General features: G+C 42.6%; 1 protein-coding gene across 2 annotated transcripts in view; it reads right to left on the minus strand.

The window, feature by feature from the left end:
• RRM1 (ribonucleotide reductase catalytic subunit M1) overlaps positions 1–16,185 on the minus strand; it is a 241,352-nt gene that overhangs the window by 112,145 nt on the left and 113,022 nt on the right. For both annotated transcript variants that reach the window (XM_029601937.1, XM_029601936.1), the window contains exon 3: positions 6,350–6,527. In XM_029601937.1, coding sequence (XP_029457797.1) covers positions 6,350–6,527 — 178 coding nt within the window. The remainder of the gene's footprint in view (positions 1–6,349; positions 6,528–16,185) is intronic.

Genomic DNA, 16,185 nt, shown 5'->3' on the forward strand with positions numbered 1-16,185 from the left:
AGACATCTTGGATGGGAGGCTTAACGGCTTACCTAAAATCTGCCCTCTAATTGGCAATTGCTGCTACCTAAACCCTTAAGGAATTGCGGGCCAAACCTCTATTCAAAATTATTCCGTAACACATCCAAGATGTAAGGCAAAAAGCTCTTTGGAGAAGTCTATTTACCCACACGTCAATTCTCAAACTTCCAAACCCTCCAAATGCCAAGAACATAGATGTCGTATAATGCAAGAGGATATCCACAAACTCAGGAGAATAGCCCTTCCTAACCAAACAAGACCTCTCAAGGGCCAGGCCGCAAGACAAAAAAAAAAAAAGTCAAGCCAGATCCTCATGCTCTACTGGACCCAGAGGACAGCAGAACCTGCTCCTAAGGGGACAGCAACAGATCACCATCCAATAACCTAACTGGATCTGTATATACCAGGGATGGCATTGCCAGTCAGAAGCCATCAAAATGATGATATCCTAGATGCATCAAAATCTTTTGCAGGACCCAGCCGACCAGGGCCATGGGGGAGACCCTTTTTTTCAGCCAAGTTTGAATAAAGGAATCCAATCCAGAGGCCCACCTTTCTTTCCTTTCACTATAAAAAAAAAAAAACCCACCACACATGCTAGACCAGCTCTGCATTTTTTGTGGCTGGCATCAGATCCCACCAGGGTCCTCCAATTGTGCACAATCTGGACAAATGCATTCTATGACGGAGCCCATTTCCCAGGATCCACAGAGTCGTGGCTGAAGAAATTGCTTATATGTTTTCTAGTCCCAATATGTGTGATAAGGAAATCCCCTTTCTGTTCTTTTCTTCCCAAGCCAACATAAGTCCTGCTTCCTCTGACACCTGGACATTTGGTCCTTCCTTGGTTGTTTACATATGCCACTGTTGTCTGACCTTTAAGGAGAGGCGCAACCTTAAGAAGTGCCAACATTATTGCTCTAGTTTCCAAGTAATTGATGGACCACTTGTCCTTCTCTGCTGTCCAAAAATCTTTGAACCACAAGACCTTGACAATGGGCTTCTCCAACCTAATAGACTGGCATCCATAGTCATTGTTACCCAAGATGGAGGTTAGAACTCCACTCCCTTCTCCAAATGCTCAGTTACAAGCCACCAGTCCAAATTCAACCTTAACTGTGCTGGGACAGAGAGCCTATCTGCATAATCCTGTGATCATGAATTCCCATCTGGACAGCAAGGCCATCTGCAAAGCCCTCATATGGGCTCTTGCAAAGAGAACCAGATCCAAAGTCACCACCATAGAAGCCCAACATTAGCATATAACTCTCTATCAAAGATCTCCGATTCCAAACAAGAATTGTACTTGTATCTTCAGGTTTTTGAATCCTTTGCACCATTAAGTGAACATGACCTATTTTCCTGCTGAAATGGACTCCCAGATAATCCAGAAACAGAGGGCAGCACCTTGCTTTTGTCAAAATTTACTACCCAGCCCAGCTGCTGCAATAACTGAACTCTGGTTGTGGCTGCCTCGCTTTCCTGATCGGACTTCACCTAGAACAGTCAAAGCAAAGATTTTATATTTGCTTTGTATTTTTATTGGAAAAATAAAGAAATTAAACACCTAGAACAGTCATCCAGATAAGGATGAACCAAAATTCCTTCCTAGAATAGGGTAGACACCACTCCAATAATCACCTTGGGAAAAAGTCCTTGGTGTCATGGCTAGTCCAAAGGAATGGGCTGAAAACTGAAAATGACCTCCAAAGACAGTGGGAAAAAAAAAAAGAATAATATATCTATATATATTTCTGATGACCTTCCTTTATAGGAACATAAAGATATGCCTCTGTAAGATCTAAAGACATTATAAACTCCTCTTGCCGCACCATTATTCTAACTGATCTCAAAGTCTCCATTCTGAAATGAGAAACTCAAGTCCTTGTTGACCTGCTTCAAGTCTAAATTCAGATGAAAATTTCTGTTTTTGGGGAACCACAAATTTAATACTGACCCCGACTTCACTGTGTCGGACAGAAATACACCCCATGCAAAGAAGCCAGTCACGTGTTACCCTAACTGCTTTCTTTTTTATAGCAGAATGACAGGAGGTAACCATAAATGCATTGGAAAATAAGATGGGAAAACTCCAAAACATATCCGTCTCAAATTATGCTCAAGACCCAGTGGTCTAATGTGATGAGGTCCCATTTCCAGATCTAAGGACAGTAGATCTTCCTCCCCCTGGATTGGGGGGGGGGGGAGGGGGGGGGGGAGGGGGGGGGAGGTACTCCTACTTCCCCTTTGCTATCTGAGTCCCTGATAACCTTAAAATCCAAAGACCCATCAGATCTATCAAATCTAACATTCTATGTTTTTGTCACTCATCCCTCTTCTTCCCAGCACTCCCACAGTTCACATTCTTTGGGGGGAGGGGGGGGAAGAGAACCACAAGAGAGGGACTTTGCCCCAGAAAAAAAAAAGGCTGCTGCATTTCAAAAATTCTGCAGGAAAAAAAAAAAAAAAAGAGATACCCAGCTGGAGGAAGGAACACATTCTGAGAAAACAGTAGAAGGTGACAGTGTCCCTTTAAGTAGAGCAGCCACCACAGCCCTCAAGAAACAGCTGCTGCTTCTTGCATTGCAGAAGCAAGGAGAAAGGCCCCGGGTCTGACTCACGAGTATGTTGTTGATCTAGCACGGCCACCATTCCTGCCGCAGCAGCCATCCCCCAGCGGGAACAGGCTGTGCCAGCAACCCTGCCGATGTGGTCCCTGCTTGATGACCATTCTTTAGGAAAATCACACTTTGATATCTATAAATCAATTAAAAGTTCTTAATCTGATAAAACTAATCAATTTATCATAAGATTAAGGGAGCAGTTGCTTACACTTTGGTGAGGTAATCAATCGGTTTTCACAGCAAAATGAGTAACAAGGTTTAATATCGTACAGAAATTGGTTTTTTTTGTTTTAGTTTGTTACTGTTTCACAGTGCAAAGCTCTAATGAAAAATAAGCTGAATTTATAGATGCATTATCTCCAAGCCCAACTTTGCAATTATATAATTGTCAAACTAATTAACCCAGCTGAAAGGTAATTAAGCTATTCCAGGTCACTCCTGTAGAAGCCCAGGTTTCTGTCTCAACACATCATAGGGAAATCCAGCAAACACTGAATGGTGGATGTATCCGTGAGATATATGGCAGCAGAAACAGGGTAAAGACGTTCCAAGCTTTAGTTCTTTCAAGGAATAGTTGGCCAGACTCCTGCTTCATGGTTACAGAGCAGGTGGTGCTGAGGACGGGATTAAGTCTTACTTGCAGATTCTCAGATGTAGTGAAATATAGCAGTCAAAAGATATGTAAGCACAGCTCTCAGGTAATCCATGGGGAAAAGCTACAATCTGTAAAATTCTGAGTCCTTTTCTCTGTTTTGAACCTCATTGTAAACAAACAAACATCGATTGGATGTTACTACTTTTTATAGAGACAAGAATGCAAATGTCGTTGTCAGAGTCCAGATGTATACGAAAATTCCAGTGCGGGTTAATGAAGGTTATAAAGTTAATCAGCAGACACGTGCAGAATACTCATTTCATAGCTATAAATGCATCTAAGACAGAACTACTTCTCATTTCCCCCGACCACTCAGCCCTAACCCATCCGACATCATCCAACACCCAGATCTCACAAGTAAGGGACCTAGGAGTCATCCTCGATAACCACCTGAATCTAAAGAAATCCATCAACAACATCGCCAAGGATTGTTTCTATAGACTCCAAGTTATGAAAAGGCTCAAACCTCTCCTCCATTTCCAGGACCGTCCTCCAAACCACGCTCTTTTCCAAAACAGATTACTGCAACGCTCTCTTTCTCGGACTCCCTTTCTCCTCCATCAAACCATTACAGATGCTCCAGAATTCGGCAGCCAGAATCCTAACCAACACCAACAGAGGTTCACACATCACTCCCATACTACGGAACCTTCACTGGCTGCCAATAAAATATAGAATAATGCACAAGGCCCTCACCACAATTCATAAAACCATATACAATCAGCAACAACTAGACCTCCAGATTCCTCTCAAATTATATTCATCCTCAAGACCTATAAGAGAAGCATACAAAGGTACCCTGCAAGTTCCCCCAACAAAAGCCACGCGACTATCATACACCAAAGAACGAGCATTCTCTACAGCAGGTCCAACTATCTGGAACAATATGCCCACTGACCTCAGACTAGAACCTTGCCTTCGAATTTTCTGCAAAAAACTTAAGACCTGGCTCTTCCTCCAGGCCTTCCCCTAACTTTCTAAGCCATTGTCAACCGGACAGGACTCTGCTTTACCGGCTAACGCCCCGCTATGTTTAGACATTATAATTAAGCCGCAGTTTCTTTTGTTTCATTGCCTTTTCTAGTTCTCTTCAGTTACACTGTCCTATACCTCTGACTAGCCTAGCCTCCAAGTTAACTACCCTTGTTATATTAACTTCCGCTTCTAGTGAATTGTTCTTGTTTAAGTTATACCCTTTGTTACATGTAAACCGATCTGATCTGAAATTTTTTCATGAAGGTCGGTATAGAAAAGTGTTAAATAAATAAATAGCTGGATATAAAGCTTTCACAGAAGACACTGCACAGTTCTACAAAGGTTCTCCTCTCATGGTGAGGTGCTGACAAATGTCTGATATGGAAGAACTATTGCAGTTTCTTCTCTTCCGTGTGAATCAGTTTCATGTGCAGTTGCCAAGATTACCAAGTGACTGAAGATTCGATCTTTGTGTTGCTTAGCCTGCACTTTTTGATGCATAGCAACAAGCCTCAAATTTGAAAAATGTATATCCTTGTTTAGGGTCACTGGCATTTATTTTATAATCCTTCTCCCACCATTACCTGAACAGGCTTCCTTATCCTGAATGCCAGCGTGCACCACGTGTGGAGCAGAGCACAGGTTTTTTCCTGCATGCCGGCAGAGCCACCATGAACACTTCCTTCCTGCCAAAACCTCCATGACTGACAGTAAAACACTCGCACACTCACCTCAGGGCTAACCATTAACGGACCACTGCTTCCGCCTATTTTTTTCCAATTATATTTATGAAGGATTAAGGGAAAGCTACATAGTTAGAAAAGACTCTCTTCTCTTTCCATATTTTTTTTTTTTTTTAAGTGAGGAGGAAAAGAGGATGAGGAGAGGGGAAAGAGATAATACAGAACAGTGACAGCCTAATACTAAAGGAAAAAGCCTGGAAGCCCTTGAGTCTAGGGCTGTGCTTGACTAAGGAGAGTATTAGACTTTCACCTCAAGAGCTGCCCTTTTAACTTGTCAATTCTCTTCATTCAGCCTAACCAGGCCTTAGCTCACAGCATGGAATGCTCGCCTACCATCTGCTGGGGAAAGAATGCTAGCAGGCTCAGCTACCACCCAAGAAAGAGATCTAGGCGTCAGTGGATAACACATTGAAATCGGTGCAGTGTGCTGCGGCAGTCAAAAAAGCAAACAATGTTGGGAATTATTAGAAAGGGAATGGTGAATAAAACGGAAAATGTCATAATGCCTCTGTATCGCTCCATGGTGAGACCACACCTTGAATACTGTGTACAGTTCTGGTCGCCGCATCTCAAAAAAGATATAATTGTGATGGAGAAGGTACAGAGAAGGGCGACCAAAATGATAAGGGGAATGGAACAGCTCCCCTATGAGGAAAGACTAAAGAGGTTAGGACTTTTCAGCTTGGAGAAGAGACGGCTGAGGGGGGATATGATAGAGGTGTTTAAGATCATGAGAGGTCTAGAACGGGTAGATGTGAATCGGTTATTTACTCTTTCGGATAATAGAAAGACTAGGGGGCACTCCATGAAGTTAGCATGGGGCACATTTAAAACTAATCGGAGAAAGTTCTTTTTTACTCAACGCACAATTAAACTCTGGAATTTGTTGCCAGAGGATGTGGTTAGTGCAGTTAGTATAGCTGTGTTTAAAAAAGGTTTGGACAAGTTCATTACCTGCTATGAATCAAGTTGACTTAGAAAATAGCTACTGCTATTACTAGCATCAGTAGCATGGGATCTTCTTAGTGTTTGGGTAATTGCCAGGTTCGGCCTCTGTTGGAAACAGGATGCTGGGCTTGAAGGACCCTTGGTCTGACCCAGTATGTTAACTTATGTTCTTAAACATAAGAGCCTATAAGAAGTGACATCAGCAAACTGCTTCTGTCTCCATCTGCTAGTTGGAGGGCATAACCTATGTGGCTGGACTGGTCTGGCTGGCTGCAGAGGAAGGGGGTATTTTTGTTTGTTTTTTCTTTTTAAAGCAGTGGTACTTGTACATCACCCTTCTTAGCTTCCTACTGCTGAAGTGATCTGCCCTTCTCCATACTCACCACTGAATACTTTCTTGGTTTCCTTGTGCAAGTTGGAAACAGCAATCCTTGCTGCCAGGATGGCATAGTCTGGGTGTTTGGTTGTCATTGTGGCAGCAGTCTCAGCTGCCAAGGTGTCCAATTCTACAGTGGTTACCCCGCTGTAAAGACCCTGGATCACTTTCATGGTGATCTGTGCCTGTACAAAGACAAGGGCTGTAGGTTAGCTTGGTTCCTGCAAAGTTTAAAGAAGCTCTACAAATATCTAGCTAGTGGTTACAATCAATGTAATCATATCATTCAGCTTTACCTCTCTTACAAAGCATCTTCAATATAAAAAAAATAAACTGCAGTAAAACATAAAACTCCAGAAGATTCTTTCAGCTACCAGACAAGCCTTCAATATCACAGCTCCTGAATCTAAGTTCTAATGCATACAAAATGAATTTAAAGTAACATGCTTAATCTTAGAGAGGGAAGGAAGATGGCTGCGGCTACAACAATGATCCCTGCCAGCAGAAGGATCAGGGCTGAGGGTAAGTTTTAAGAGAGGAAAAAAGGAAAGGGAAGAGAGATGTCAACCAATAAATTAAACAGACATGAATTAAATAACAAATAGAACAGCATAAAGGCCTTAGTTTTGGTGCAGAACCATTTCTAACGATCGCTTTAAAAATTAGATTTTGAGGTCAAATTTGCTAGCCATTATCAGCACTACATACCCCATTTACTTTACTCCTCCTGCTTTGACAATAATTGTTATACCAGCATACAGTTGTGCTCATAAGTTTACGTATCCCTGGCAGAATTTGTAAGATATGTAGCATTTTAAGAAAACATGAGTGATCAGACAAAACACATGTTATTTTTAATGTGTTTGAATTAAAACTATTATGTATCACAGAATAGCACAATCATTAAACAAACCATAGCAATAATGGAAACAAAATGATCCTGTTCAAAAAAGTTTTATACCCTTGAATGTTTGGGCTGATAAAATACTCAGGTTGAGATGGCAATGAAGGAATACAGGTTATTAACACTCAGCAGTGCTTAAAAAGTTTCACATTTTTTACTGAAGTTTCTAAAAGGATTTTTTCTAAACAAAAAAAAGAAATAGTAAAAATAAGGAATGCCAATAATTACGAACTTTTGACTAATGATTTTGCCATTGTCATCGACCCACAAGGCATCTGAGCTCTATTTCCTCCATTTTTTAAGCTAATTCAAGACCATTATGTGTAGAAACACTGTATAACTGGCTACATAACATTGGTAAGAAGCACCATTGGCATTGCCTTTTAAGTTATATATCTTTTTTGTACTGGATACTTGTCAGTATTTTTTTTATTATTTCTTTCCTTCCTACAGTTAAACAGTGTAAAGGGAAAGTTTGGAGAGATCCCTCTGTGTCCTTGAACTTAACCACCAGACAGTGATCAGTGGCTTTCTGGAACCCACTAAGCAGATGAGATCCGGGGCAACGCAGGAAGCAGAGGGTTTGCCTTCCAGCCTCTTGGATCTCCATGTCACCTCAAGGAGGAGGGACTGGAGAGGGAGGTCCCATTATAATTGCCAGTTCAACAAGGGATCGAGGAATATAACTCCCGGGGCCCATAAAACTTGAACAGCATGGCAGCATGGAAAGCGGAGAGCTGCAAGAGCGAGAAGAGAGCATGCAAACAGGAACAGAGTATGCAATCTTGAGGACCTTAAGGCAGGAGGCGGCTATGGTACAGGGCTAAATGAAACGGTGTCGTCTTCTATCCCAGCACTCTCATAGTTCCTTGCTTGGTAAAGCCAGGTATTGTTAGTCTGGATTCTGTTTGGATTGCAGTAGTCTCTCTACATGGAGAAATTACTACTTACCTGATAATTTCCTTTTCTTTAATATGGGCAGATGGATCCAAAACCAGTGGTTTATGCACCTCTACCAGCAAATGAAGACAGAGCAAAGCTGACATCATGGTATAAATAGCCCTGCAGTGACATCAGCCCGCCAGTATTCTCTGCAAAAGCCAACTATGGACCAAAAATGTATTAACAGAACCAATCCAGTACTCAGCCAACAAGAAAACACTGAGATCAGACAAAGAATGTAATAACACTAGTTTAGGGACTGGAGTAACATTTACCAGTAACCCTGGAACACAGCCACACAGGACGATAACAGCACAACCATCCAGCGGCCAAGGGCAAGAAAGTGGATCCACCTGTCCTTATTAAAGAAAAGGAGATCAGGCAAGTAATTTCTCCTCTCTTAGCATACAAAACAGGTAGATCCGAAACCAGCGGGATTTATCAAAGCTTCTCCCAAATGGGGTGGGAGCCTGCCCAAGGTCCAAACACCACCACAAGCACAAAGGTTGTGTCCTCCTGGAGCTGCACATTTAGGCAGTAATGCAAGGAAAAGGTGTGTAAGAAAGACCGCATCACAGCTCGGCAAATGTCGACGGAGACAACAATCTAACCACCACCCATGACACTGCCTGAACCCTAGTGGAATGAGCACTAACCTGACTAGGCAACAGCCACTCAGCATCCACATATGAGACTACCTCCTTAATCCAGCGGGCTATTGTAGCTCGTAACGCCGACTCTACCTGTTTACTTCCCCCCTTGGAGAAAAAAAAAAAAACAGGCAATCCATCTTCCTGAGAAGTTTAGAAACCTCCAACTACCTCGAGATGTGCCGTGACATCCAAGGGCCGTAACAAATGATATTCCTGCGCATCTCTTTCCCTGTCCAGAGATGGCAGGGAAACTGACTGATTAAAGTGAAAATCTGAGACCACTTTTGGCAAAAATGAAGCAACAGTACGCAGCTGTATCACCCGCGGAGTCACCCATAGAAAAAGCTCCCTGCAAGACCTTGCCTGCAGTTCAGAAACCCTACACCAAACAAATTGCCACAAGAAACATAGTTTTCAAGGTCAGTAACCTCAAGGAAAGGCTACACATTGCTCAAAAAGCAGGGCCCACCACAAAATCGAAAACCAGATTAAGACTCCACAAAGACACCGGCATCTGCAAGGTAGGGCAAAGATGCTTCACTCTTTTAGGAAACGGGCCACATCTGGATGAGCTGACAAGGGTCCACCATTCATCTGACCTCAAAAACAAGCAGGAGCCTCTACCTGTACCTTTAATGAATTAAGGGCCAACCCTTTACTCGATCCATCCTGCAAAAGTTCCAAAGTGAGCAGGATCTTAACCGAACAAGGATGAACTCCTCGATCTTCACACCGAGCCTCAAAACACTCACCAAGCCTGCACAGAGACTAAGGAAGTGGAGAACTTCCTGACTCACAAAAAGGTGGCAATCCCACAACAGAACATCCATGCTTCAGCAACAGAGCCCTCTCAGGGGCCATACCGTAAGACAAAATAGAGTTGGATCTTCGTGAAGAACAGGCCCCTGCCGAAGCAGATTCCTGTGAGCTGGAAACCGGAAGGGAGAGTCCACCAGGAGCCTTCACAAATCTGCATACCACAGTCTTAAGAACATAAGATATGCTATACTGGGTTAGACCAAGGGTCCATCAAGCCCAGTATCCTGTGTCCAACAGTGGCCAAGTAAGTCACAAGTACCCAACGTTAAATGAATAGATCCCAAAACTACTAACCCTAATTGATTAATAGCAATTTATAGACTTTTGCTCTAGGAACTTATTCAAACCTTTTTTTTTTTTTTAAACACAGCTACACTAAATGCCATAACTACATCCTCTGGCAATGCATTCCAGAGCTTAAAATGTGTTGAGTGAAAAACTTTTCTTCGATTTGTCTTAAATGAGCTACTTGCTAACTTCATGGAATGCCCCCTAGTCCTATTATCCGAAAGAGTAAATAACTGATTCACATTTACCCATTCTAAACTTCTCATGATTTTAAAGACCTCCATCATATCCCCCCTCAGCCGTCTCTTCAAGCTGAACACCTCTAGCCTTTCCTGATAGGGGAGCTGTTCCATGCCCTTTATCATTCTGGTTGCCCTTCTTTGTACTTTCTCCAGTGCAAATATATATTTTTGGAGATGCGGCAACCAGAACTGTACATAGTATTCAAGGTGCAGGATCACCTGCATTAATCAAGTTGACTTAGAAAATAGCCACTGCTATTACTAGCATCAGTAGCATGGGATAGACAGTTTTTGGGTACTTGCCCAGGTACTTGTAAGCCAGGATTGGCCACAATTGGAAACAGGATGCTGGGCTTGATGGACCCTTGGTCTGACCCAGTATGGCATGTTCTTATGTTCTTACCTTGGAGCGAGAGAGGCATTATGACATCCGCTATTTTATTCACCATTCCCTTCCTAAAATTCCTAACATTCTATTTGCTTTCTTGACTGCCACAGCACAGTGAGCCAACAATTTCAATGTATTATCCACTATGATGCCTAGATCTCTATCCTGGGTGGCAACTCCTACTGTGGAACCTGACATCATGTAACTACAGCAAGGGTTATTTTTCCCTATATGCATCATGTACTTGTCTACATTAAATTTCATCTGCCATTTGGATGCCCAATCTTCCAGTCTCACAAGGTCCTCCTGCAATTTAATCGTTATCCGCTTGAGATTTAACTACTCTGCATAATTTAATGTCATCCGCAAATTTAAGCTCCTCACTCGCCATGCCCCTTTCCAAGTCATTTATAAATAAATATTAAAAAAGCTCTGGTCCTAGTACAGATCCCCGAGGCACTCCATTGTTTACATTTTTCCCACTGTGAAAACAGACCATTTAAATCCTATTCTCTGTTTCCTGTCTTTTAACCAGCTTGCAATCCACAAAAGGACAGTCTCCTATCCCATGACTTTTTAGTTTTCTTAGAAGCCTCTCATAAGGCTTCTAAGAAGCCTTGCTAAGTCAACTCCAGACCCCTCCTAATTGCTGCCTCAAACTTCCACAACTCAGTCACAGCTGTCCTTGTAAATAACACCACGAGATGTTAATCCAATTCAGTATTTCTCTACGCCACTAGTTCGATGTTAATCTACTTCTGTATTTCCCTTTCTCTCCCAGTTTGATCTCCCTTGCTTTTGTAACTGCAATTTCCTTGCACTCATTTTTAGTTTTAATGTATTTGCACCCCTGTTTAACTGTAAACCAGCATGATGTGATTGTTTCATGAATGCTGGTATATAAAAACCTTAAATAAATAAAATAAGGAACTCTGTCAAACACCTTTCTGAAAATCCAAGTACACCACATCTACTTGGTCACCTTTGTCCATGTTTATTCACCCCTTCATGAAAACATAGGAGACCTTGTGAAAAAAAAAAAAAAAAAAACCACACAGGAGATTTGTGAGGCAAGACTTCCCTTGGGTAAATCCATTCTGGCTGTGTCCCATTAAACCTTGTTTAGCCAAATGTCAGTTTCCACAATTTTTCCCGGCACTAAAGTCAGGCTCACTGGGCAATCTGGTACCACCAGAAGCACCATCCCCATGTGACTCTCGATCCTCTGAATCATTCTGCCCAACATGGGCCACGGAGGAAGAGCTTACACTAGCTTGCCCTTTGGCCACTCCTGCATGAGGGCATCGATGCCCAAGGACTTTTGGTCTCTCCTGCGACTGAAAAAGCAAGGAAACTTTGCACTGTGAGAAGTCGCCCCAGTGATCCACTTGCTGGAATGCCTTGTTTGACAATTCCCATTCTCCTGGATCCAGAATCTGTCTGCTGAGAAAGTCCGTTCTTACATTGTCTTTTCCCGCAATGTGCGAGGCTGCGATCTCCTGAAGATATACTGCCACCAATTCCACAAGTTGGGCTATTTCCTGCAAGACTTGCTAGCTCTTGGTTCCTCCCTGGCGACTGATGTAAGCCACTGTTGTCGCATTGTATTATCTGGCCTGCTCGAACCTGCAATCGATTGCCGAATTGCAAGCATGCCAACTGCACGGCACGGGCTTGCAGTGACTCTTCTGTATTCCAGCGCCCTTGCACTATCAGCTCCTGATAGTGAGCTCCCCAACCCTGGTGGTTCCCATCTGTCATGAGTACTAGCAAGTCTGACGACATTAGTGAAATCCCCTTTCTTAGATGATCCACTTGCAACCACTACTGCAGTTACATGCAGATCTCCATCGGTAGGTGGGGCCAAATCAAGTAGTCCCGAGACTGTGGGCTCCATCAAGACAGCAGAGTGCACTGAAGAGATCGCATATGCACCCTGGCCAATGGCACCAACTCTAGGGCCACAGCCATCAATCCAATACCTGTAGATAAGAGCACACTGTCTGATGTATCATGTTTGTCAATAAGAACATAAGAACATGCCATACTGGGTCAGACCAAGGGTCCATCAAGCCCAGCATCCTGTTTCCAACAGTGGCCAATCCAGGCCACAAGAACCTGGCAATTACCCAAACACACCTTTGCCATCACTTTCTGAATACGGCCCTCCAGCAGGAACAGCCTGCTCTACTTCATGTCGAACCAAACACTGAGATACTCTAGTGACTGTAAGGCGGAAGATTGCTCTTGGCTAGGTTCACCACCTAACCTGGCTCCTGCAACAAGGAGATCACCTTGCGAGAAACCTGAAGGCCTGAATCAGCCAGATGTCTAAATATGGGTGTACAGAATCCCATCCTCTCTCAGCTCTGCCACCACCACCATAACCTTAGGAAGAGTTCTGGGCCAAACCGAAAGGTAGCAGTCGAAACTGATGACGCCCCAAAACCGCAAAACGTGAACTCATTGGTGCTCTAGCCAGATGGGAATATGAAGGTATTCCTCTGACAAGTCCAGAGATGTCAGAAACTCCCAACTGGACTACCATTAACACTGAGCCCAAGGTTTCCATATGAAAATGAATCACCCCTCTTGAGATCTAGGATAGGGCAAAAAAAAAAAGCCTTCCTTCTTGGACACAATGAAATAAATGGAATATTGTCCCATATTTTCTTGAGACGTGGGTACTGGAAACACAGCCTGCAGGCTGAGGAGTCTTGACAATGTAACTTCTGCTGCCTATCTCTACTGCAGAGAGTTGCAGGGAGACACCATGAAAATGTCCCAAAGGTCACTGCGAACCTCCAGCGAATAGCCATCTTTTATCACCTCCAGAACCCACCCATCTGACATGATCTTGACCCACCTCCGATAAAGGAGAGAGGCGACCCCCCCCTATCTCCTGATCCCTGGGCACAACGAGTACATGGAATAAAAAAGAATAAACTTCATAACATAGTAATCAATAATATGGACCATCTGGGAAACAGGAAATATGATAAATGAGAAACCGGGTAATCAGGTAGCATGGAGAGAAGAGCATTGGCAATATGGGATGCATTACATAAAGTTGGGAGGGAGACCCGACTAAGTACAGTTTGGAAGATGAAGGAAAACCCAACCAATCGGGATGGTGGTGTAGGGGAAGAACTTATCTATAGATAGTTTAGATTTGACTACCTCTTTCTTGGAAAGGTCAGCCGAGGAAGGAATCAAGGGAGCAACTCTAGTAGTATGATTTGTTTTTGCTCAAAACAAGGCCTCTACACTTCACCTCTGTTTCTGCAATTGGGGGACCTCCATTCTTAGGTGGGAAGATATGGGTCTATCCGGATGCATCCAAGAAAACCCAAGAGCACAGGAAGACATTTTTAGTCTTTGGGTGCATATATTGTATTTCATTATCCTTATAAATGTATGGTCAAAAATGTAAATGTGTTTTTTTGAACCCATACAATTGTTTTTTCTTAGATACAAAAAGGTCTGAATGACCCAAGTAATGGTCTCCGAGTGTACTTTTGGAATTATAGTGGGTTTGGTTTAATGTCCGTTTCCTTTTAAATCTTTTCTTAGTTTTGCTAATCCCTCATTTATAATTTCAAAATTAGCCCCCCCTCCTATTTTGAGGGCTATTGCAAAGCTGATAAATATGGTTTTTTCTACCGTATATCTGATATAGTTTCAGCACTCATTTTCCAATGTCAAGATATCCACATTAAATTTCATCTGCCATTTGGATGCCCAATTTTCCAGTCTCACAAGGTCCTCCTGCAATTTATCACAATCTGCTTGTGATTTAACTACTCTGAACAATTTTGTGTCATCTGCAAATTTATTTACCTCACTTGTCGAATTCCTTTCCAGATCATTTATAAATATATTGAAAGTCCATTTAATCCTACTCCCTGTTTCCTGTCTTTTAGCCAGTTTGTAATCCATGAAAGGACATCGCCACCTATTCTATGACTTTTTACTTTTCCTAGAAGCCTCTCATGAGGGACTTTGTCAAACGCCTTCTGAAAATCCAAATACACTACATCTACTGGTTCACCTTTATCTACATGTTTATTAACTCCTTCTTGTGTTGCGACTGCTCCATTTTGCCTGCCCTTGTATTATTGCTTCCTCCCTTTCAACTGCTGCCGCCCTATTCACTCCGGTTCTTGATTGCCACAGCCTCTGTCTATTTAGTTTGAAGCAGCATTACTAGATACGGACTTCAAATTATCAACTTGCCTGCTTTCTATCTCTGTTGTTTCCTCTGCTAGAATTGGACATTGTTGCTATCACAGAAACATGGTTCACAGAATCTCAAGAATGGGATACAACAATACCAGGCTATAACTTGTTAAGGAAGGACAGAGAGGATAGACAAGGGGGAGGTGTGGCTCTTTATGTCAGAAACAACATCCAAGCATCTGAGCTGCAAGGAAGCTGGGGTAAGGAAGAAGCTCTATGGGTCGACCTAAAAAAAGATGACAGAGCATCCATTTATATTGGAGTGGTTTACAGGCCTCCAAACCAAAAGGAAGAGCTGGACAGAGATCTGGTTGAAGACATCCATAAGATAGGTAAGAAGGGAGAAGTGGTGATCGTTGGTGACTTTAATAAGCCAGATGTAGACTGGAAAATCCCCTCTGCAGAAACTAAAAATAGTAGAGCAATAATGGATGCCATGCAAGTATCTTTGTTCAAACAAATGGTGTTGGAACCCACGAGAGAAGGAGCTATACTCGACTTAGTGCTCACTAATGCAGATAATGTCTCTGATGTCCAAGTGGGCGCCCACCTCAGCACCAGTGATCAAACGGTATGGTTTAATATCACTAAAAGAATATGGAAAAGCACAAAGACCAGAGTTTTACAGTTCAAAAACACGGACTTTGAAGAAATGGGGAAGTACCTGGAGGAAGAACTAAAAGGCTGGGAGAACGAGAGAGATGTGGATCAGCAGTGGACCAATCTAAAAGGAGCAATCACCAAGGCAACTGCTCTATATGTTAGAAATGTAAAGAAAAGCAAAAGAAAATTGAAACCTATCTGGTTCTCAAAGGAGGTGGCTGACAAAATTAAAGCTAAAAACAGCATTCAAGAAATATAAAAGATCCCAAAGGGAGGAGCACAGGGAAGAATATCTGATTCAACTGAGGGAGACGAAGAAATTAATCAAGTTGGCAAAAAGTCAAGCGGAAGAGAGGATTGCCAAGGATATAAAAAAATGGTGACAAAACATTTTTTCAGATACATCAGCGAAAAGAGAAAAGTCCAAAGTGGTATAGTGAAATTGAAAGGTGGTAATGATCAATGTGTGGAGAGAGACGAAGAAATGGCAGAAATATTAAACGAATACGTCAGCTCTATGTTCACTAAAGAAGACCCTGGAGAAGGACCATCTCTACACAACAAGAAACTGGAGGGAAGCGGAACAGAGAAAAATCAATTTACAGTAGATAATGTATGGGAAGAGCTAAAGAATCTGAAAGTGGACAAAGCCATGGGGCCTGATGGGATTCATCCAAGGATACTGAGGGAGCTCAGAGATGTTCTGGCAGCTCCGCTGTGTGACCTGTTCAATAGATCCCTAGAAACGGGAGTGGTGCCGAATGA

Source organism: Rhinatrema bivittatum, chromosome 5 (assembly GCF_901001135.1).
Source record: "Rhinatrema bivittatum chromosome 5, aRhiBiv1.1, whole genome shotgun sequence".
NCBI lineage: Eukaryota > Metazoa > Chordata > Amphibia > Gymnophiona > Rhinatrematidae > Rhinatrema > Rhinatrema bivittatum.